At 41.6% G+C, this 24,079-nt stretch overlaps 1 protein-coding gene across 2 annotated transcripts in view; it reads left to right on the top strand.

Annotated features, from left to right (window-relative positions):
* Positions 1–16,988, top strand: part of ACVR2B (activin A receptor type 2B) — a 161,933-nt gene extending 144,945 nt beyond the window's left edge. For both annotated transcript variants that reach the window (XM_006120554.5, XM_089776790.1), the window contains exons 8-11: positions 6,907–7,021; positions 9,103–9,241; positions 13,729–13,859; positions 16,195–16,988. In XM_006120554.5, the coding sequence (XP_006120616.3) occupies positions 6,907–7,021; positions 9,103–9,241; positions 13,729–13,859; positions 16,195–16,389 (580 nt within the window). In that variant the 3' untranslated portion in view covers positions 16,390–16,988. The remainder of the gene's footprint in view (positions 1–6,906; positions 7,022–9,102; positions 9,242–13,728; positions 13,860–16,194) is intronic.
* The last annotated feature ends 7,091 nt before the right edge of the window (positions 16,989–24,079 follow it).

The following is a 24,079-nucleotide window of genomic DNA, read 5'->3' on the forward strand; positions in this document are numbered from 1 at the left end:
TTTGTCCTCTGGTGGAGGAATTCTCTGTAGATGCTCTCTTGGCTTTGGCTAGATTCATTAAGGGGTTGGGTACTCTTTACCCCCACTTTCAAAACTTACATTTCCTTGGGACCTTGGTTTGATTGTCAGTCTTCTTATGAGACCTCCATTCAAACCATATAGCAAACTTCTTCCTGCTCCATTGATCTACAAAGACTGCCTTCACATCTGTCCATAGGGTCAGGGAATTCAGGGTTTTAAACAGTCTCCCCCTCACCCAACCTCCATATACAGTGTTCTTTAAGGATAAGGTCTCCTAAAACCCATATCCATAACTGTTAATGAAAGTTCTGACCTAATGAAATCAGTCCATCCATCATCCAAACATCATTGCTTTCAACAGGAATACTCTTTCCATATCTTAGGATGTTAGAAGAACTTAGGCCTTCTATTTAAAGAGGACCAGGACATTACAGTGGTCACCTTGGCTCTTTATGTCTATTGTGTATAGATCCAGGGGGTTCTCTTTCTGCACAAATACTATTGGAATGGACATCTGGTTGCCTCACTTGTTAAGAGTCTGCACCTGCTCTATTCCCCACTCCACCCCCCATAAGTGATAGCACATTTGATTAGATCACAGGCAATATTTATAGCAGTACTGAAGAATGTATAATTTTCTGAGAGATGTAGAGTAGCTATAGGAGCGTCAGTAAATACATTTGCAAACCACTACTCCCTCATCCATGCAATCAGATCAGAAGTGGCACTTAGTTCTGCGGTATTATCTTCGATTCTGGACTCTGTTCCAAAGTTCCACTCTCCTTCTGTGGATATTGTTTAGGAGTCCTCTGAAGTGGAACACCCATAGGGACACTACTCAGAGAAGTAGAAGTTACTCAACTTGTGCCATAACGGTGGTTCTTTGATATCTGTCACTATCTCCACTGCCCTGCCTTCCTTCCCCTCCTCTTCAGGCTATTTCCTAGGGGATGTTGGGGTAGAGAAGCAAATGAGTGATTCACCATGCGCCCCAGTCTAACTTAGTGTCTCCAAGAAGGAGGCACACGGGGTCTGTGCATGGGCAGAACAGATGCTGCTAACTGAAAATCTCTGATCAAGAGCTTGGGAGGCACATGAGGACTTGAGGCAGTGCACCCAGAGAGGGGTGCATCTTGAAGAACCTCATTGCTGCACAATGCAAGGATGGAAAAGAAGAGGTTAATTGCCCATCCGCTCCTTTGCGATTTGGCATGCCATTTAAAATAGCATGTTGACATGGATTTTATTGTATTACACCCTGCATAAAAGCAAGTGGCTTTCGTAAGCAGTGATCCATTCCACTGCCAGTTGATGTCAGAAGAAGTCTTTTCCTGACTTCCACAGAAGTTGGATCAGGTCTGTAGTGCAGGCCCAGCACTGTCTATACTGGAGACCACACCTACAACCCAATTTAAGGTTAGGTGGGTGAAAGAAGAGCAAGCTATCATCTCTGCAGTGTGTATCCAGTTGAAGGTAATAGCTGTCTAGTTGTGGTGTTGAAATGCACGCATATTGTTATTTGTAAGAACAACGAGAAGTCCTGTGGCACCTTATAGACTAACATTTATTGGATCATAAGCTTTCGTAGGCAAAGACCCACTTCGTCAGATGCATGTAGTGGAAGTTCCAGAGGTAGGTATAAATATTTTACCCTGGATGTATGAGCTGTTAGCGCACAATAGAAAAGTGCTGACTTATTAAAAATCACATTTTAATCGAAAGGAGCAGATAATAAAACAAACGTGTGTTAATCTTTATCATTGTTGCCAGTGGCTTCTGGGATACACACAGGTGTAAATGGCAGTGAGGAAGAAATAGTCTTCTCTTGCTGCATTCTGTTACCTACCAGATAAGACACTCAAATGGACTGGCCCCAAATCTAAATGGGAGGAGGCGAAGTACAAAGGGATTTTCAGTGCAGGTCCCTGCTTGTAGAGCTTAATTTCTTTTTCCTCCCACCCCCATTTTCCTCCCAGTTCCCTGGTCTGTCTGAATAGTTTGCTGACCTTCAGGTCATGTTGCCGAGCCAGTGATTGGCCATGCTTTAAAATCCTGTTTCTTAGATCTGAGTGGGAGTCAACAGATGTTCAGTTGTTCAGAAAATCGGACTGTTTTTATGTAAGCACATAAATATAGAGCCTCTTGTCTCATGCTTTGAAATCCAAAAGCTCTTTCTGTGAAGGATTATTTTTCTTTCTGTGGTCGGGAGGGGGGGCCTTTCTTGACATTTTTGTTTACTTGATCAATTTGGTTGTTTTTTTCGTTTTTCCCTTTTTTGTAGATGCCCACGGAGAAGGTGATTGCTGCATAGTATGCCCGGAATTATGTGTATGCATATTTATATATGTATGCCCCTAATCATTCATTTGTCCTTTGTAAGATGTTGGAGCAGAGTATTACTGTGGTGTAGTGACTGTGTCATAGATTAACTCCTCTGTCGAATGGAGTTGTAGCTCAATGAGGGAGAACCATGAGAGCACAGCTTTGCTTAAGCAATTAAGCATGCTTTAAATTTTGCCCTCAATATGCTATAATGACAAATCCTACACTTTGCAGAAATGTCTCCAAAAATTGCTTTACTGTAAGGAACGCTAAATCACTTCGCCCACTTTAATCCCTCGCCAGAAACTCCCAAGCTAGAACTTCCAGATTTGTTGGTTGCCATGGTAAGGAACAGTTATTTCCTTTCTCAGAAGGCTGAGACTTGGGGGTTGAGCAGTGCAGCCTGTCTCTGGATGTGGCCTTATGACGCCCAGAAATGTAGTTGGTCCCTCTGTCTGGTCCAGTGATTTCTCTCTTCCCAAAATATTTTGACAGGTCACTTTTAGTTGAAAGCAATTGTATCTGACCTCATTAATTATGTCGTGCAAGGCTGCAGTGTCCTGCATTTAGCAAGGTCACGGAGGGAACTGAAAGAATACAGGAAAATTACCATGCAGAGCATACAGGGCATTGCCACCTGCTGTCTGAGGTCTATAACTGGGCTATGTTCACCAACATCCCTTTTCTGATGAAAACATGGAAAGGCCTGGGAGTGAGTTTTTTTCTCATTAGGTTTTTTACTCACATTCTTACTATAAGATAGTGTAAAGCTGCTAACAGGCCATTCCGGTTTGTTAATCTAACACAGGGTGGGGAATATTATTTGGGTCGAGGGCCACTAACCTGCAGAGAGAGATCAGTTGGGGGGCCACACAAAAAACCAACCCCACCACAAGCGCGCACACAAATCCCAGCTGTGGCCACCCCGTCCTTCCTTTTTCTCAGCTCCCCACGCTGAGAAGGAGTTCGGGGGGGAGGGAGGGTGTTATCTTTCCTCCCACTACTGTAACATGTTTCCCTCTCCCCCCCATCCTCCAGTCCTGCATGCCTCCTTAACTGTTAAGTCTCCAGTCTGCCAGAGGCTGTTCCCTGCTGCAACCAGCCTATTCAGGGAAAGGGGGCGGGGGGGCGGAGTTGGCCCTGCTGTGGCCTCCCCTTTCTCCTGTAAGGTGCCCTGTGCAGGGAAGGGGCTCAGGGATTTCTCTTCCCTCCCACTCTGGGAATGGATCCCCTCCTTCTCCTCTGGTCCAGCAGGCCTGCAAAAGGAGTTTTGCTAACAGCCTTTGCGTCTGCCTGAGCCTGCTTCAGCCTCTTTTTTTGCTGCCACCTCTTTGAAACGCCGCAGGACTCCACCAGGTGGAGCGTCTCCTTCCCACTAGATCTCCTGTGCAGGCCTCTCCCAAGTGCAGGAGAGGAACTATAAGTATCCGGCTGTGCTGGGGATGCTGGGTGAAGTTTTTAAAGTGGCCCTAGGGACAGACCCACATGCGCACACAAACACACACACAGCCTTGTGGCTCCCTTTGGCTCCAGTTCACCATATAGATCCAAGGAGAGCTATGAGAAGCAGCAACTGCTATAAGACAGAGGTAAGGACATAGCTTTGAAGGGCTTGTGGATGAAATTTTGGTTAATCCATAATAAACCACTACAAAGGGAGTTTGGACTTTGTCAATGACTAGTGATCCAACTCCTAGACAGGCAATAGCTCTAGGATAGTACTGGTTCAGAAATTAAGTTTAAGTGATCCCCGTCACACACAACTATTGAAAACTGTAGAAAGGGTGAGCTGAGTTCATCTGATACCAGCTTGTTTCCATGGAGACCTTGTTTTGTAAAGGGCTACTACTTTAATTAGGATGACAAAGTATTATAAACACACAACTATAACACTTGCTTCATAAATTAATGGGCCTAATGAATACAGTAATTGTTAAAAAGCATCTAGCATATGTGTTGGTGATGGTGGGTTGCTTATAATAGCAAACAACTAGAGAAACTTTGAGAAAGATTAAGCTCTCTTCTAATTTAAAATTGCAGTTAGACTTTCTTAAAACGGCTGACTTTGAATGGAGTCAGACACACACTTAATTTTTAAAGCCCAGATACAAAGTCTGTATACCATATGTACATGGGAACAGTGTGTAGGTAGTCCTGGTGGTGCTGTCCCTCAATTCGCAAATGCCATTTTGAGGGAACATTGCAGAGACTGCCAAGTGGAGAAAGGGTCTGTCCATTAGTATGAAATGCTGGTTTTTGTATAGTCCATAAATGGTAGAAACTTTAAACATGGGATCTACCTTCATATCTTTTGTGTGTGTGTGTGTGTGTGTGTGTGTGTGTGTAAATATTGTTTTCTGACTTAGCCTCAGGCAGCAGCCCCACACACTAACTGAGTTCCTTGCTTAAAGGGACCCTACCCCCACCCTGGACAGACAGTTCTCAGGGTTCCCTGCTTGCTTGTCTACCTCGACGAGGGACAGCAAAGCAGTCCTGTCCTGGAGTGCCCTGAGTGCCTGAACTTGGGACACCACAGCCCTAGGCCACATGGAGCTAGAGCTGCCCCTGAGCACGCCGGTACATCTCGTAGGGTTGCTGCAGGCTGCCATCTGGGGGGTCCACCGGAGGGCTGTCAAGATCTAGTAGGCCCTGAGGGAGAGCGTCCACTCCGAGGAGCCCTCAGAGCCTCCCCGGTCCTCCCCACCAGGGACTTGTGCCCCATTCCTCCCTCATGTCCTTCCACTTACCCCTCCCTAACCCCCCTTCCTGATGTCAAATAAAAGACATGTATGTTCAAAAATAGAATCTGGGTTTATTGAACAAAACTGGGAGAGGGGGGATGGACCTCTGGGGAGACTGGGAAAAGGAGGTGGGAGAAGGGAAGAGAGAGGGTGGGAGAAGGGTGTGGGAAACCTGGGAGGAGGGAGCTGGAAGGGGGGAGGGGATGCTCGGGGTTGGGGGTCTTACTGGACGAACCTGACTTTCATGCAAACCTGCTCCTGGGTTCACATGTGGCCTTTGGTGGCCAGGCTGGCAGCTATCCTGCCATAGATGGCCGCGTTCCTCCATCTAGTGCGGAGATCATGGAAGTTGGGGGCGTCCCCCCTAAACTTGAATAAGGTCCATGATCTCCACCCTGGACCAGGAAGGCGCCTGCCTTTTCCAGCCCCTGTCAGGCTCCTGCGAGCTGGCAGACTGCTCCTGGGGAGTGGTAGAGGGCTGGCTGCCAGTGGCCACTGCTGGCTCTGGGCTGGCAGGCTTGGAGCTGGCACAGGCACTGTGGCCAGGGTCTACCCTTATAATGGCTCCGGGGCTGAGGGAGAGGAGAGAAGGTTTCCTGGTTGTGCCCAGAGTGGCCACAAGGGCTCCCTGGGAAGGGCTGGAGGCCCCCTATTTCGAATTAAGTGTCTACACAGCACTTAATTCAAAATAGCTATTTAGAATTTGGTGTTACTCCTCGTTGAATGAGGTTTACCAAATTTGAAATAAGGGCTCCACTATTTCGAATTTATTTCAAAATAGCAGTTTGCCTGTGTAGATGCTATTAAAGTTCATTCGAAATAACGTCTGTTATTTCAAATTAACTTTGTAGTGTAGACATACCCTTAGACTTTATATTGGAACCAATATAACCGCTATATCTCCTGCACTGACTGGGTAGCACAGGATCCCTACCTTCTCTGTGGCAGCATCACTACAATCCTCCCTCCAGGCTGAGGGAAGAGAAGCTGACCGTGAAATAGTGAGCTGCCAAAGGCACACATGTACAGATCATCCATGGAATGTAAGCAGTGGCCCAATTTCAGTACAAAGGCTGGAACCTGCTTCAGTGCACAGCTTGGAATCTGCCCCCACACTGCTCTGTGTAGCATGTATAATCATGAGGGGTGTGTTTGCAGGCAGTGCCCTAATGCCACTCCTTAAAACAGTGTGCGTGTGTGTCTGACTCTACTGTAGGTTCTTTGTGTCTTTTTGAACTGGAGAATTCTGTAAAAATGCACACTAAAAGTACGTCCACACAGTAGCGCAAAAGTTGAAGTAAGCTACGCAACTTCAGCTACATCAGTTGTGTAGCTGAAGTCGAAATAACTTAATTTGGCTTTTGGCACTGTCTACGCAGCAGGCAGTTGAAGGAAGAACACTCTTCCTTCGACTTCGCTTACTCCTGGTGAAATAAGGGTTACTGTGAGTCGGAGTAAGAAGTCCTCCAGCTCGACGTTAGTCCAAAATAAAGGCTTATGGTATAGATGTGCACTATGTTATTTTAGAATAATGCTGCTGTGTAGACATACCCAAAGGAGTATGTGGTGGAAGGGAAGGAATTCTGTTAAATATGGTCAGGAGCAGTGTGGGCTCTAGTTTGATTAATGCTTTCGTAGATGCAGGTCTGATCTCAGAGATGTAAGACAAATGCATCTTCAGTTTACTGTGTTCACACTGGGTCACAGAGCTCAACCTGAGCATGGCAATTAAACCAGTCAAGTTTTGACCTGTTTGTTTAAATGTGATGGGATTTGTGCCATACTAAATTCTTCTCTAACTTGCTTTCTGGTCCATCTGCAGGGACTTCAAGAGTAAAAATGTGTTGTTGAAGAATGACTTGACAGCAGTTCTCGCTGACTTTGGACTGGCTGTACGGTTTGAGCCTGGAAAGCCTCCAGGAGACACCCATGGACAGGTAACAATTCCTTTGTAAAAATAAATGTGGGACTAGCAGTGTCTGCTGGACACCATCAGTATTTCCACAGATGCAGGATATGGTCGACAGTGACACAGGAGATCGCAGAAGGGCATTGCTTTGCTCAGCTTGGTTAATCTGAATTGGAACAGATACAAAATGTCTTTTTAATTGCTGATGTTCAGTTAGCTTGAATGGTGGTGTCCAAAGTGTAGATTATGACATGATCCAGATTTACCTTTTACATATTTTATCACGCCCATGCACACACATGTCCTTCTACTTTTGCAAACTACTTATATCCCAAATACAGAATCAGGGAACAAAGTGAGCAGAAACACTTCCATAAATAATGGCATTTGATCTTTACATTTCCGCTAGACACTTTCTACTTGCCATTTTAAAGTAACTTGGCTCCAGTACTGCAGAGGAAGGCGACCCCTCACCCTTTCCAATAGTGCATGTAGTAATTTGTGCATGGCTGCATAGCATGGAGGTGGAGACCATCCTGACCCCTCTCAACATTCACTTTATCCATTCCAACATGAGATTTGATCACTGGTCTTAGCATCAAATATCGGGTCATAAAGTTATTCAGTTTATATATTTTTTTTAAGTCCAGTTATTGTAGTTGCTTAGAGACCTTCTGCAGCAATAAATCTCCCAAGCTGAATACACAGGGTCTAAAACCAAACAAAACCCCTTCATTTTTTAAATGATTCTGAATGTATTATCTTTCAATTTAGGAGTGATGCACTGGGCTTAAAGGGAGAGCCAGTATTTTTCCTTTACAGGCCTGTATATTTTTGAGTACACTGTTCAATTCCTGTCTACTTCTTTTCCACTGACCGACTATGGGTGGGCTTGTCAAATTAGTGTGTTGTAACTTCCTTGCTCAGGGGAAAAAAAACTGAGTGAGAAAGTTACAGCACTGTAAAGTGCCAGTGTAAACAGGCTCCCAGCGCTCTGAGCTACTCCCCTCGTTGAGGTGGTTTATCCAGAGCGCTGGTGCTGTGACCACACTGTCATATGAAAGTGCTGCCTCAGCAACACTTTAAACTTGGAAGTGAAAACAAAGCCTAAGAATGAGCAATGGGTTGTTACTGTTAATACCTCTGTAAATCCAGCTGCAGTTCTGATAATTTTTGCCACCTCTCTAGACCTTTCTGACTGCTACATCTTTTTTGTGCTTAGTCTTTGTCCCTAAGGTAAGACCCTTGCAAGATGGAAAGTTTTATGGTGGAAGATTCTCTAAAGGGGCAACTAATTTTCTTTTTAATGAAGTTCAGCATTGAACAGATGATTCCATCATCCTCTCCAGTCCCCTTTCTTTCTTACTCATCATCATGACTTGATATTTCACCGCACGTATTTGTAGCACCTCTATAAAGATCTCTTTGGAGTAAAAGTAAGGAGATTTTTAACAGTGATGTATAATGGAGATTAAAGGTGGTCTCTAGAATATGGCTGATTAGAGGTGGTCTCTAGAATATGGCTGAGGCACATTGGCAGGACAGTAGGGTGAAACTTCCAGTGTCTACATTATACCTGTTCTCTGAATAAATGAGACTTCTATCTATGGCTGTCAAACCTTGATTCACTAAAACTTTCAGCTCAATCTTCCTCTTTAAATGTATAAAGGGGGGTATTTAAGCTATCAACTATGATCCAAAAACTGAGAAACTCTTGAACTTAGGGTGTTTGGATTGTCTCGAAAGATTAACATGGTTTTACATACAGTGTATGCTGCAATAGCTAGAGGTAATGGGGTAGACGAATGACAGAATTTTATAGTTCTCTTACCTCATGGCATTTAATGCAAACCCTTAGTGTCCCCTGAATGGTCAACATGTACATATTTACACACCTGGAGCCTTTGTGCAATAGTTTCATGTAGCTTGAAATGGTTTTAATGAGGAGAAATGCCAGAAAGGGTGGACCTATTTCATTTGGAGCCAGTTTGCAGCCATCTTAGCAGAGAAGTAGCTTTGAGATCGATGGAACAGCTGAGATTACTAGATATGTAGTATCAATCTTTTGTAACTTAACTTGCGGGGGGTTTTCTTTGTGTGTGTATGTAGGTGGGAACAAGGAGGTACATGGCTCCTGAGGTTTTAGAGGGGGCAATCAACTTCCAGCGAGATGCCTTCCTCAGAATAGACATGTATGCGATGGGACTAGTACTGTGGGAGTTAATCTCCAGGTGCACAGCAGCCGATGGTAAGTGTCAAGATCCCCTCTTTGCTGTCATAGCTCAGCTGGGGTGTATGGGCCAGAGAATGGTTTTGCCTTCATAAAATCAATATATGTTCTTCTGATTAAGATGCTTATCTGGATTTTCCAATACACTGTCATTTCCTCTGACATCAAAGAGTTAAGGTTCAAAATGCTTTTAACAGTGAGCAGATTTTATTGCATAATGACTGGAAATCTAATAAAAATGGCAAATGAGGGGAGAGAGAAAATAGTTCCTTAGTTGACAGTGGGCCTACCTTAAAGTATTAAATGCACTACCCTATGCAGCGTCTCTTTCCAAAGGGGGTCTCGTTTGTTGTCAAAGCTGTTCATTTTCACTTGTTGCCTAAGCAAGTTTTGAAAGGCTAATATATCTGCCCTTTCCCTTGTACTACACCACCCAGAATGGAAGATGCTGCCATTTATACTGTAAGAATAAAAACCTAAGCACTTGAGTTCAGAAGGAATCAAAGTCATAGCTGCAAGAGTTTGCTTTCCTGGCATTGCCTGACTTTCTCAACGTTTCTTCATCGAAACAGTGCTTGAAGAATGAGGCAGCCTCTGGTCTGTAAGCAAGAAGTGTCATGTGGAAATAGTGCATCTGCTAATCAGTGACAGTTTTGCTGTGTGCAGAAGATTCCCTGCTGAGGTTAGGCAAAAGCAGTCGTTTCATTTCTGTCAGCTCCACGACTAACTGTTCAAGACCTTCGCTTTTTGTATGGAATCGCCTTATGGAACAGACATCCAGTCCGTGATCTGATTCCCCTGGGCTTCAAATATTACTATTTGTTTGTATTACAGTAGCGTGTCGAGATGCAAATCAGATCGAGACCCCTTTACATACATGTGGCAAGAGACTAGTCTCTTCTTCAGAGGGCTTACTGTCGAACTAGACAAGATGTGCAAGGAAATAGTGACACATAGTTAAAGCGACTTGCCCAAGGTCACACAGTAGGTCTGCTACAGACCTGGGAATATAATGCGGGTCTCACATGGTTGTCTGATTCAGATCTTCCATTTGGTCCTCCCCATCAGCCTTTTATTAAACACAGCTTCAAAAAGGCATGAGGCAGGTCCCATTAAAGTCAATGGAAAGACCTCCTTGGACTTCAAAGGAAGCTGGCTTGAATTCAGAGTGCAGTTCTACTTCCTGTGCATATGTAAATGGCACTGTCCATTTCAACAGACCTGCTCTGTGCATATATTCAGAGCCATGTCTGCTGGCTTCAGTGCTGAATGTTTAGTCTCGCTGCACATCCAGCGCTGGGAAACAGAGCTGAATGGCACTATGACTTGCACTGCAGCAGTAATTTCAGGCTAAATGTCAGTTGCAAGACAATTGGCCTGCAGAACCTTCTCTTGTTGGAAGTGCATGCACCAAAAAGAATCCTGCTCAACTCCTGAGTCCAGGTTGAGTTTGCAAGTCTAGCAAGTAACGTGCATGTATGAGGAACCTCATTACTTATAATAATGAGCATATTGGATTGGGAAATAATTGGAGGCTAATAAACAATGAATCCATAATGTCTCCAGGCTAACTGCAATTATCTCTACTGTGGCTATCCTTGAAAAGTCCTTGGAAATGTCAAAAATACCTTCCCTTCCTACAGAGTATGGCTAAATATTTAGATTTGTTTTATTTATTGGCACATCATTGGGAAAAATTAAATGGACTTTTAATCACCTTTCAGAGTAATAGTCACATATTGAAACATTGGAGTACAGGTTGGACCTCCCTGGTCTGGCACCCTCTGGACCTCATTGGTCCTGGGTGAAGGATTTTTCCAGATCAGGGGAGGTCATTTCAGGGCCCCATTCCTGCTGGCCCCTGACACTCCTTTTCCCGCTTCCTGGCTTTCCCGGCAGCCCAGTTGAGCTGTGCGCCTGCTCCTGGCGCTCTCCCGCAGCCAAAGATGAGCCGCGTGCCAGCTCCTCTCCCCCCCGCAGCCCCACTGAGCTGCACACTGGCTCCTGGACCTCCACCAGCACTCTCTGGTCCTGGAACATCTGTTGTCATGCCAGGCCACGGATGTTGCCAGACCAAAGAAACCCGGATTTTAGAGGTGTAATGTGTATTGATGGCTTACTGTTCATGAGCAGAATAAATTATCCAGCTATTTTCTTTTTTCCTTCCATTTGCAGGAACCCATGTGTAATTGTGTCAGGTTTGAAAGAGGCCACCACTTGGTCCAGAGAGACCATGCAGAAGTACCATTAAAAAAATTCTTCACTTCAGTTGGCAGGCTGTTGCTTAGATACACTCTTAACAATTATGAAATGTCAAATGATGTTTTAATAAACCAAACTTGTTGCCACAATTGTAGACCACACTGCTGTTTAGATAAGTTTTCATGTGCTGTTGCAGTTCAGGACAGGTCACATCTGTACTTGTCTGAAAGGTTCAGAAATCATTCTGTACCTGCTAGCTAGGGATAATTTATAGCACAATTAAAACAGAAATCCTCCCTGGAAAAGAAAATCTCTCTATTCCTATTGGAAAACTATTTTCTTTGCTGTTTTCAAGCCCCTTTCCCCATGAATGACTTTGTTTCAGAATGCATTTGTGCTTGACATGGTCCAGCTCCCAGTGTGAACTGAGACTTAATTGTAAGTGAAGGGTCAAAACAAAGGCTTCTGTACTCTTCTACAGTGTAATTAGCTCTTTAACCCTGAATTGGTTTTCTTAAAGTTGCTGTCCTATTACAGTTGACCACTTTCCAAAGTAGAACTGACCAAGATCAAGTTTTTTCAGCCCCTATTTCCTAAAGTGGCTCAAAAATCCCATCATATACTTATATAGAGTGTAAGTTGCTGTTTGCATTCCTGCTTTCCATCTTGGGTCATTTATTTAGAGGTCCACTGAAACACCAAAGAATTTCAAGAACTATCTATGGGTATGTCTACCCTAGCTCGTGAATTCGAGCTAGGTAGGCAAATGAGGCGACCGGAGTTGCAAACCGGAGTTCCACGAGAAGTAACAGTTAATTCAAACTAAGGACTTAGTTTGAATTAACGTGTCACTGCCGTGTGTAGCCGTGCGGCAGTGAGTTCGGGCTAGTGAAATTCCAAAATGGTGACAGGACGGGAACATGCAAATAAAGCCCAGGATATTTAAATCCCGGGCTTCATTTGCAACTGCGGTCATCTCATTTGCCTACCTAGCTCGAATTAACGAGCTACTGTGGACACACCCTAAGTTCCTGAACTGTACGTTGTTCTATGGATATTACTGTTAATAGCACAACTGTGCTAGATTTACTTACATTGATAATGCCTTGTAGACCAGGTGTGGCCAACCCGTGGCTCTTTGCTCATAGAAATGAGGCTCTGTAGGGTTACCCTCAGCCCGGTTTTTCCATGACATGTCCTCATTTTCGCATGTTAAATTGCAGTCCGGCTGGCTTTTTTAAAACACAAAAAATGTCCAGGATTCGGGGAGGGGGCGGCGGCACCTGCCTTCAAGGGAACGTTTGATTGTCTTTCGGAGCTGCACGCCTGGACAGTTCACAGCCACTCTGCACACATGCCCCATTGCCTGGAGGAAAAAGCATGTGGCTGTGGCAGCTCCGGTGAGACCCAGGGTGTTGTTAAAAGAATCTGGGGCTGCCTAGCTTTGGGGGAGGGGAGGGAGATTGGGTTAGAGCAGGGGGGCTGTGAGTGCCTGGCTGGGGGAAGGGTGGGTGCATTGGGTTAGAGCGGGGGGGAGAGTGGAAGCTGGGGGTGCGTGGCTCTGGGGGAGGGGAGGGGAATTGGGTTAGAGCAGGGGGCCTGTGAATGCCTGGCTCTGGGAGAGGGGTGTGTGAATTGGGTTAGAGCGAGGCTGGAGGTGCCTTTGCACTACTATCTACAGCTATTTTGGCTCTTAGTTTCTAACTGGTTGGCCACACCTGTAGTAGACCGTCTGTCACTTAATCAGATCTGGCTTCTTTAAGGAAAGTGTCGATTCTCAGGATCACCAATATAGTGTAGTAACTAAAAACAAATGGCTGTTATTTCCATAAGTCTATGATCAGACTAGATCATGAAAGAACAAGTGAGAAATATTTTATTGGTGTTTGACCCTGCAAGTCATGTCTGCCAGATTGATATTTATTGCCAGAACATTGTATGTAACATTGGAGTAATGCATCAAACCAACTGAGATTTGGAGTTAACTTGCTTAGTTTTTTTACAAAATACCCCACTAATTTTCCACTAGGAAAATGGCATAAATTGGAGAATTGTGGAAGATTTGGGGTTCAAGCAAACATCAGTAGCAAATGCATGAATCGATAAATAGCAGTGATGGCATACTGGGTTTTTTTTGAAGGGGGAATGTAAATCAGGTTGGTATAAAATGACATGAAACATGTAGTGTGCCATGCTTTGCTTTGTTTTTTTGCTATCGAATTGCAGTTCAGCCTAAGTAAAGAAATCCATCTACCTAATGGAGTCCTTCTCTGTATTAACATAGCTTTCTCCTTGTACTTCAGGTCCAGTGGATGAGTATATGCTGCCTTTTGAAGAGGAGATAGGTCAGCATCCATCCCTGGAGGACCTGCAGGAAGTGGTGGTGCACAAAAAGATGCGACCTGCTTTCAAGGATCACTGGCTGAAACACCCTGTATGTCCCATCTCATTAACAGCTTAAAATGTTTCCTCTGATTGCTAGAATTAGCAACACGGTTGAGCATTAGATGTTAACTTCAAGCCAGTTACATCAGGGAAATTATCTTGTAACGGTTTGGCAGAATGGAACTGTCTTGAGGCATAAACTAAACTACATATGAACTTATTTATTTAGTCTCCTGGGCCTCATGGAGCTGAGCACTCACAACTACAAGCACTGAGCATGTCTGAAAACCGGCCCTGTCCTTTTCTCTCTCCCTGACTACTGCTTCCCTTCCCCTTCATTGATATGGTGTGGAAAATTGCTTCAGAAGAAAAATCCATAGCTAAAAATAAGAGTATGCAGCTCCTATATACCATTTTTCATTAGCAGAGCTCAAAGAACTTTTGATAGGAGGTCAGTAACATATCCCCATTGCTGAGGAAACTGAGTGATATGCCCTGGGTCAGGCAGGAGGCCAGTGGAAACATTGGGAATCAACACTTACGCAGTGCCCATTCTGTTGGATAGTTTGTCCTATTTTTACTGTGGTTTTAATCAACTGATCTGATTTTTAAGCAGTTTCACCCTTCACCGGCATAGCCAGAAATGGAATATTTTATAACATTTTGTGCATTAATGCCATGACAAGGATTCCCAGTCAGGCTATTAGATTTTTTTTTGTTTTGTTTTGAGGCTTAGTGCTTGTGAAATGGTCTAGATTGACATCAGAAAATGAAGCATTCTGTTTATCCATAGAAGAGGCCCAAGCATTTGCAGTGTCAGAGCAAGATTTCCCCTCATTTCACTAGCCAACGTGTCTCAGCCCTGTTCAGGAGAGCACAGCAGACTCCAGGTCAATTCAGTCCTCTTTCTCTCTGAAGAAATGCCAATTGCCACAACTGGCTTTTGTGCTTTGGGAGTCTTTCCACTCTTTGAACTGAGCTCTCCAGGTCATTGCATACGGGCCACTTAAATGTTAGATGCCTTACCTCTGCTGACTAAAACATGATGACTTCAAGCTCAAGCCCCATGTACTAAGCGGCTAAATACCCCTATCTTCAGCCATACAGTTACCATTATTTCAGACAATTTAAATTCTGTATGTTTCCCCAAAATCAGGGACATAATATGTGGATGAAACCTGATTATTCAAAATTGGATACAATTCAGAGTATTAATAACCTGCATTCAGCTGTATGGAAGGTGCTATCTTTAATCCAGCAATTTTACAGGATGAGTAAGCTAATGAAGCAGTATTTCTTTAGGAAGAAGAATTTTATGGTACTTGTAACAATGTTATTGACTCGTAAATCTTGCAATATTTGGGGTTTTATTCCTTAAACTTCCTGCTCCCAGAATCTAAAGATTAGTTGAGAATCTCTTCTCCGTTTAAAAAAAAAAAAGTTTATAGCCTTCATGTTTGTGGGTAAAAGCTTGATTTGAATGCATCCTGAAGGCCCATAAATCAAAGAACTTAAGTGTATTCTTAAAAAAAAAAAACACACACTGTTTAAAGTAGGCCTCAAAATGTCGTGAGATTATCTCAGGCTTTTGAGAATGTGAGGTTGGCAATACTCACTGTAGAATGTGAGCTAGATACTATAGAAGGTCTTGGAGTAAATGTAACTCATACTAGCCTGCTTTGTACAGAGTGTCTGCATGGACCCTGCTGCTGTGCATGAGGAGTTTTCTAGTATGCTGTGATCAGCTCCCATTTCAAAGCAGGATAGATCAAAGCACACTAGGAAACTTGCAGCATGTAGCAGCAGTGTCCACAGCAGGCTAGTGATGGGTACATTTACACTATGTCTTGCCACAAACTAACTGTTCTAGTAGACAAGTCCATAGGATCTTCTATTGAGGAAATATACAGGCAGTCCCCAGGTTAAGTACAAGATAGGGACTGTAGGTTTGTTCTTAAGTTGAATTTGTATGTAAGTCGGAACTGGTACATATTGTAGGGGAAACTCTAGCCAAACATTTCTCCAGAGCTCAGTTTTATTCTCCCACACCTCACTTCCCTCAGTCCTTTATTCTCAAGCTGAGGTGTCTGCTGAGAAAAGCCGCTCCGCATCTCCCTGGTCTGCTGGGGGGTGGGGGGGCGCTAGCTTCGCGTCTCCCTGGTCTGCTGGGGGAAAGCAGCTAGTGCGGGGTTGCCTCACCCCGTTTGTAAGTAGGGATCCGATGTAAGTCGGATCCATGTAACCCGGGGACTGCCTGTACTCAGATTCTCCTATGTCCACTGCCAGGCTCTGTGTGTTGCTCCACATGCCTCGTTCTCACTTCTAAAAACAAGATTTCCATGAGAATCCACATGCTAAGTGTGTGTTTCCTCCTGTTTCCACAGGGTTTGGCACAGCTCTGTGTTACAATTGAAGAATGCTGGGATCACGATGCAGAGGCTCGGCTTTCAGCAGGCTGTGTCGAGGAGCGCATTTCTCAGATCCGCAAATCGGTAAACGGCACTACCTCGGACTGCCTCGTTTCCATCGTGACATCTGTCACCAACGTGGACTTGCCACCCAAAGAGTCTAGTATCTAAGTCCTGATTCATTTTTGTCTTTCCAGACTCAGTGGATTTAAAAAAAAGTTTAAAAACCCAACAAACACATGAATGCAGCTGCTATTTTATCTTGACTTTTATTATTATTATTATTATTGTTGTTGTTGTTTTGTTTTGTTTTTTTTTTTGATTGGATCAATTTTACCAGCACATTGCTCTACTGTATTAAAAAAAAAAAAAAAAAGACATCTCAGCAAGCATTCAGGTGCCGACTAATGAATGCAGAAAAGGTGCAGGTACCTCAGAACCTCAACAAACTCACTTCAGTTGTTTTTTATTCAGTTTTCTGGGTTTCTCTTTATTGGTCTGTCTTCAACACAGAGCATCTCTGACATAAAGGAAAACCACCAACCATCTTAGAAAACGCAATGCTGCAAACTTTGGAGGAAACTTAAGACTGTTACATAAGATTACACCTTCCTCAAAAGGATTATTTTCCCCTGTTTTCTTTTTTAGACAGTAAGCTTCAAAACGAAACAAACAGCAGATGTGTCTTTTACGGATCTAACGGGTGTCATTGTAATGGGAAAAAAAACACAAGAAACTGGGAAGAGAATGTTAACTCTTTGGTGGTAAAATTGAAGGAGGGTGGTTAGTATAGGGAATGGGGGGAGAGTGACGTTGGACTTCGCAGCATTTGGAGAAACATCATTTGCTATGGAGCTACTTCTCAGGTAACCAGTTAATGAGGGGAAGAACTTTTTTGAGGCAGAGTATTAATCACCACAGCATATGGAGAAAGTTCAGTCAAAGAGCCAATGGGATAAGCAAGGTACCAGTTCTTACTTCCCCCAATATCTCAGGCTTAAGTGTTAAAAGAACAGAACAAAACCAAACCATAGGGGGTGCGTGTGTGTGTGTGTGTGTGTGTGTGTGTGTGTGTGTGTGTGTGTGTATATACGTTTAATTCTCCAGTTAAGAATTGGAAAAAAATGCTTTTAAGCTGTGTAATTGAGAGAAGTAATAGCATATGCTCTGAAGCACTCTGTAAAGTATTGGAAGATTTGAAAGCATTTATATCTTGCTTTCAAATACAGTAGGGCTACGTCTAGACTGGCCCCTTCTCCAGAAGAGGCATGCAAAGCAGGCAAGTCAGAATAGGGAAATCCGCGGGGGATTTAAATATCCCCTGCGGGATTTAAATAAACATGGCCGCCGCTTTTTTCCCGGCTTGGGGAAAAGCCGGAAAAGAGCGTCTAGACTGGCGCGATCCTCCGGAATAAAGCCTTTTTCCGGAGGATCTCTTATTCCTACTTGCAAGTATGAAGTACTTGGAAGTAGGAATAAGAGATCCTCCGGAAAAAGGCTTTATTCCGGAGGATCGCGCCAGTCTAGACGCTCTTTTCCGGCTTTTCCCCAAGCCGGGAAAAAAGCGGCAGCCATGTTTATTTAAATCCCGCGGGGGATATTTAAATCCCCCGCGGATTTCCCTATTCTGACTTGCCTGCTTTGCATGCCTCTTCCGGAGAAGGGGCCAGTCTAGACGTAGCCTAGCAGTTCAGGGAATAAGTCCTCTGGGCTGGATAACTGCTTAGCCCAAGTTATCAGTGTAGATCTTTTAAAAGAAGAAAAGTCTGATTCTGGCACTCTAAAAGGCCTTTATTAACTGGAGAGGAAAAAATTACCTGGACCAATGGCAGACAGTTGCACCCAAGAAACATTTGAATTGTACATTTGCAGAATATAGGGAGGTAATAGAGCAGCATTAAAGTTAATCATAGAATTTGTTAAACCAGTTTGACTTAGCTTTCTCCTTATCTGTGGTTAAACTCTTTTGTCTTAAAGTGGTGCATATTCTAAAATACCATTACTCTAGTATGCCATACACTTGCTCTAGTCAGTGAATGTTCCTAATGCTGCTGATTCAACATTTAAATATTTTTTTAATTTGCAAAACATGCAATGTTTAAAAAAACAAAACACACACACAAAACACGTTACATGGCTTCCGAGGTTTAAACTGAAAAAAAAATTAAAATCTTCATGACCACAGACCACCTCAAACCAGAAATACCTCAGAATTTTCTACTTGTATGAGTTTTATTATATATTTTGTTAGTTGTGTTGTCTTGTAGTAAGTCTATTTTAATGTAAGTTGGCTTTTATGACAAGGGAGTTTTAAAAAAAGAAAAAAAAAAGAAGAAAAAAAGTTCCAAAATCTTTTAGGAAGTGCTACCATTTTTTTGTTTTTGTTTTATAAAGCATCATTGTAAATAACTGTATACAGTTGTAGAATAACTGCCTATATAAGGTATCTGGGCATTATTCACTCTTGTTTGTGAAGGCTGTTTCCATTTTGTATTTGATCTATTTCAGTGAAAGGACAGTACATCTTTTTATTATGTTTTTCTCAGAATATAATATTAGTACAAGAATCAATATTTTGCTAGCCTGAAAGTTATCTTTCCTCATTTGATTGCCAGAAATTTTAAACTTTTATTTGCTTTTATACCAAAACATACCCCTAAACAAATGACCTTTTATGATGTAAAAGTATATATTATATAAATAAATTAGGAATTTTTTTTGTCACTGACAAAATGTCAACAGGGGAACCTTAGTCTAGGTGTAAAAATATTAAGCAAACAAAATTACCAACTCAAAAAATAGATTGCAAATATTTTTCTCAGAAGCATGGCTTTAAAAACCTAGAGTCCCCAAATGGACAGAGTCCTTGATATTGTAGAGACAATAAGGTAGTTGCCTTCACTTGTCTGTCTAAATAAAATCTTAAATACTTCTTTCAAGTTACTGAATGTATATTCACATATTAATATGTGCACACATGTAAGTGTATTTGTGTATGTGGAAGTTTCTGATTTTTAATGTGATCCTGTTCAGAAAACTTGGACAAACACACAAGCAAAATAATAAAATTCTGGCCCATTGATAGTTAACATCTTTGGCCCCAATGCTACGAACACTGTAGTGCTTAAAGTTAACCATGCAAGTAGTTCTGTTAAGGTCAGTGACAATATTCACATACTTAAAGTTAAGCATGTGCATAAGTGTTTCCAGGACTGGGGGCTTTCTTTTGCTCTGTGAATACATTTCTGCACTGAAATTTATATACATGTGATTTTAGTGTTTTGAAAAGGAGCGATATAAGCTTTGGGGGGTAGAATTCTAGATAAGAATTAAGATTGAATAAACCTTAGGTTTTTTTGGCTTATTCTTGAAATGGGAGCCAGTCCAGATTGTTATGAAAAGTAAAAGCTGTACTGTCTTTTAACTACTATGATCTTTGTGCTGTTTCTGGATTTTTTCCTACAGAATTGTGTAATTGATAAAACAAGCTTGTTACAGCAGTTGCTTTAAAAAAACTGATTTATTTAAGAAGCTTTAAAGTATTTATTGAAAGTGCCATATGATTTTCAATAGCTTATTAGACATTCTCCTCAAAAGTCTCTTTTGAAGAAGAATAATCAAAAACTCTTAACATGTGTACCTTATTTTACTGTGGAGAACTGTATGGACATACCAACTTTGACCAAACAACTGATTGTGAGATCAGCATTTTCCCTGGCTTTACAGTTCCTAATAGATCATTTTGTGAACATAACTTAGCAAATGGTAAAAGGGAATTCCTGTGTGTGTGTGCGCGCGTGCGCGTGCATGCAGATTAGTATGCCAGAGAAGGAAGTCTTGAGGTCTTGTCTACATAAAGATTTGCCCCAGTTTAAAAAACATACCAGTTTAACTTAAACTTGTGCATACTTTTCATGTAGATGATCTCATCGACTGTGCAGGTTTCTAGATACCAAACGAGTAGTTTCATCACTGCTAATCCAGCATTTCAACTGTCATTTTACAATATCCATTGGAATTGTGTTCAGTATTGAAAGACATTTCCTAAGATAGCAATAAGGTATTTCCACAGGTGTAAGAGTCAGAAGCAATTGCAATGATTTCCCCTCCAGACCACGTTGAATATGACTGACCATATATTCTCATTTTTGAAGTGTTAGTGATTACTGCATCTGCAAACTTCAGACATGCCTATTTAAAATATATTCCGTAGAATTTTATTGTTGGGCATCATTATTCAATTTGCTAGGCATAGTTTAATGTTAATTGCCATCCAAGATGTTTAAAATTGTCAATGGCAAAGTTCCCTTTGGCATCAGGAGAGCCAGGATTTCATCAGCATTTATCTTAACTCAGGTTGTGAATTTGTCACATTGACTCATTTAGTTAACTGGCTGACTAAAGTATGAGTTCACATTTTATTCTGGGAAATTCTACAGGAGCTGTAGTTAGCAGATCTATCCTGGATAATAATGATAATATCATTGTACGCAGGCTGGAAATTAGTGCATTGCATGAATGTTTAAATATATGTGCACTTTATAAGGAAGGCTATGAATTAGTCCTTGATAAGCAGCATTTAATTTATTCATGCTGAGTGCAGATTTTTGCTCTGATCACTAAGTAATCTCTAGCAGCCTACCAAAGAAGTAATCTATTCAGTTTATTGCTGTCAACACAGCTGACTTGTTGCCATCTCTTACAAGTATCTTAGATGAGTGTCAGAATAGCATATTATAGAAAGTGGTTTTTAAATCGTTTTAACTCCCTAGCAGGAGCCAGGGATTAAATTTCCTATTATACTAAAAAAAGACAAAGACTATGAATATTTTTGTGCTACAGTTATAGTACAACTAAGCACCAATTCAGAAATCTGATAAAGATTTTGTAAATTTCATTCACAGTGGTCTCAGACCTGTCTTCATATTGTGGTCAGTGAGGTATAAGGGTACTACTAAAAGTGAGCTTGAAGCATCACCCTCTAGATAAGAATAAGAATGTTAAGACACACACAAACTATTCTCAGCTGTTGTGTTCTTATAGAAAGGCTTAAAATTCAGTGAATCCATCAATTTGTAAAATTTCATAGTTTGTCTAACTAATTATGATATAAAACTGAGAGTTTTTTTATCATGTTACTGATACCACAGATTGTTGGCTAAGCAGGAATGAAATTAAAGACTTTTTCACGTAAAAGATGTTTTTAAATTAAACCCGTCCTGAGTGAAAGAGTTCCTCTCAATTCCTCCTGCAGTTATTATGCTTGTGGATAGTGTATTAAACATATAAACCTGTTATCACACAAACTTTCAGCCCAGTTCTCACTACAGAAGTACTGAACAAACTTCCTATATTAAATCAGTAGTAATTTGCCACCCAATCCTGCTCTCTAGTCAGGAAACTCCCAACTGAAGTCAATGAGGCTACATCTACACTGCGAGTTTTTGTGCAAGATCCTTATACCTCTCCGGAGAACGGAGGCGGCTACACTGCTTCTTTTTGCTCAAAAACCCCGTGTGCAAAAAGAAACAGCAGAAAACATGTTAATGAGATCATGACTTATGCTAATAAGTCCCTCATTAGCATATTTTCTGCTGCAAAAGCTCAGTGTAGACAAAGCCTGAGAGTATTTTAACAGCGTGTAGGAGGTGACCCTTACTATATGTTGTTAGATCTGTCAATAACAATTTTTAATACTCAAAAGCATCTCTCCACATTTTAAGCTCCTTGGAATCAATGTTAATCTAAGATGCTTTAATTTCCTTAGGTTTATCAACACGTGCAAAGAGTAAAAAAATTACAATTTTCTCCAACCCCCAAGTTGCGATGTTGAGATAAGCAGAGGATAGAGACCAAAGTTAGAGAGAAATTATAAAGCTGTACAGATTTGGAGCTTTGTGTCTTCATAGTCATTTTTATTAAGTCATAAGATGCTATGTCGTAGACTTCTCTCATACTTTTAAGATTAAAATCTGCCCTCCCTACCCTCCAAAAAGTATTTGACAAGAATTACACCTGTGGAAATGCCAAGTGTCCATGTTTGATCTCCCTATACATTTCAGGGGCAAGATGCAGCAAATGTCCCCTCCCATTTCTCAGAATAGCATGTTACATTTCACCTGGTACTAAGGTCTCAATCCTGATCCATTGAAGTCACTGACTTCATTCAGTAGGAGTAGCATTGGGCCTAATCACGGAAGTTATAAAAATCTTATGTTCTTATGTAAGTTCATTGGATGCAGAATTCCTGGTAGGAATCTTCATGTGCAGTCATTGTAAGATCTGGGCCCTTCTTACCAGGAGTAATGATTTCTCCTCTGACTGCATGTAAACTGAAAAACATATACTTAATTCCAGTAGCACTGCCTTCTAGACAGCATGCCCCAATTTTTCTGGGAGAGAGAACTAATTTCTTGTTATGAAAGCAAGAAAGTCAAGTTGCAGAAGAAGTTACTGCTTGATAACATTGCAAACATGAAGTCGTTGCAGTCCTGTCCAAGTAGTACTCTGGTTGAGAAGTTGGAAGCACCTCCCCACTTCCCCACTCCCTTCCCCCACTATATCGCTTTTGCATACAGACTATTGTTTGGTAACATTGTAAATAAAAAGTAGACTATATAATAAGAGGAAAATAAGAACATTTTGACTTTTTTACTTTTGAAAAATATATTTTAGTTACGTATATAAGCAAAAATTCTACATTGTGTGATGATTCTTTTGTACCACAAATTATTTTTGTAAAGTCTAATATGTTTCTTCAGGGAAAAGGGAAAAATTGTGTAGTCACAGGAAAATATATATCTATATAAAATGTATGTAATTTTTAATCTAACTCTGCACTATATCAAAATATAGAGGATGAAATAATTTAATGTGAAACCAATTTAACAAGCAGATTTGGAAGTACTACGACATGTTTTGGGGACTGCCCTGTATGTTTTTCAGTTGGTAATCTTGCATGTTTCATCCCTTCTGCAAACAAGCCATTTTAGGCTTAACCATGAAGGCTATTTTCACATATCCATGCAAAGATCTATATGTGATTAGTGTGGTGGTGTGCATGTGCTGTGATGCTTCAGGGGATTTTAAAGTCAGAGTCTAAAGAATTTTCAAAGAACAAATCCTAAGGCTGATTTTACTCATTGACACACATCCACTTATAGGAGCTGCTTTTGATGCATTGATGATATGATCTCTAAGGAACTGTTGCCAGTGGAAACCCAATAAAACAAATTCATAGAAATCCCTTTTCTTCCCCAAAAATATAGATATAAACTGGGTCAGGATTTTCCAGAAAATTGAGACAAGTGCTCTGTTTTTCAGAAATCAACTTTCACTGTCAATATAAGGGATACTTGTCCTTGTGTTCTTTTAAAAAAAGTACTAGTGGGACACTGCCAGGTTAAAATTCCTATTTAGAAAGTTTCCTAATCTGTGTTACTAATCAAAGACGTCATCGAATTAAAAAACAAAACTTCCTAAAATGTACTTGTCACCACTTAATATTGACTGTTCACTTTATACTGTCCAAGCTAAATTAAATAGAAAACCAGACTGGACAGTTTTGCTTTCTAGGTCTCATGTTCTACTCTGATGCCACAAAGTCCACATTGCAGTAAGCATCTTAATTCCAAACTACCTGTTTTCACTGAAATTATAATAATTTTATATGGTCTAGTCACTCTGACAGTGTCCCTTTTATTCTAGACTAGGAAGACTTTGAGTAGTTCCTGTCATTTGTAATTGCAGGTCCAGTTCTGTATTAGTGCTCCTTCTGAGGCCTGGTTTGCACTTAAATTATCCAAAATATGTTGCTTGGAGCTGGGAAAAAATTTGTTCTCTGAGCACTGGTTAGGTTGAT

The sequence above is a fragment of the Pelodiscus sinensis genome, chromosome 2 (assembly GCF_052426305.1).
Source record: "Pelodiscus sinensis isolate ZL-2025 chromosome 2, ASM5242630v1, whole genome shotgun sequence".
Lineage (NCBI taxonomy): Eukaryota > Metazoa > Chordata > Testudines > Trionychidae > Pelodiscus > Pelodiscus sinensis.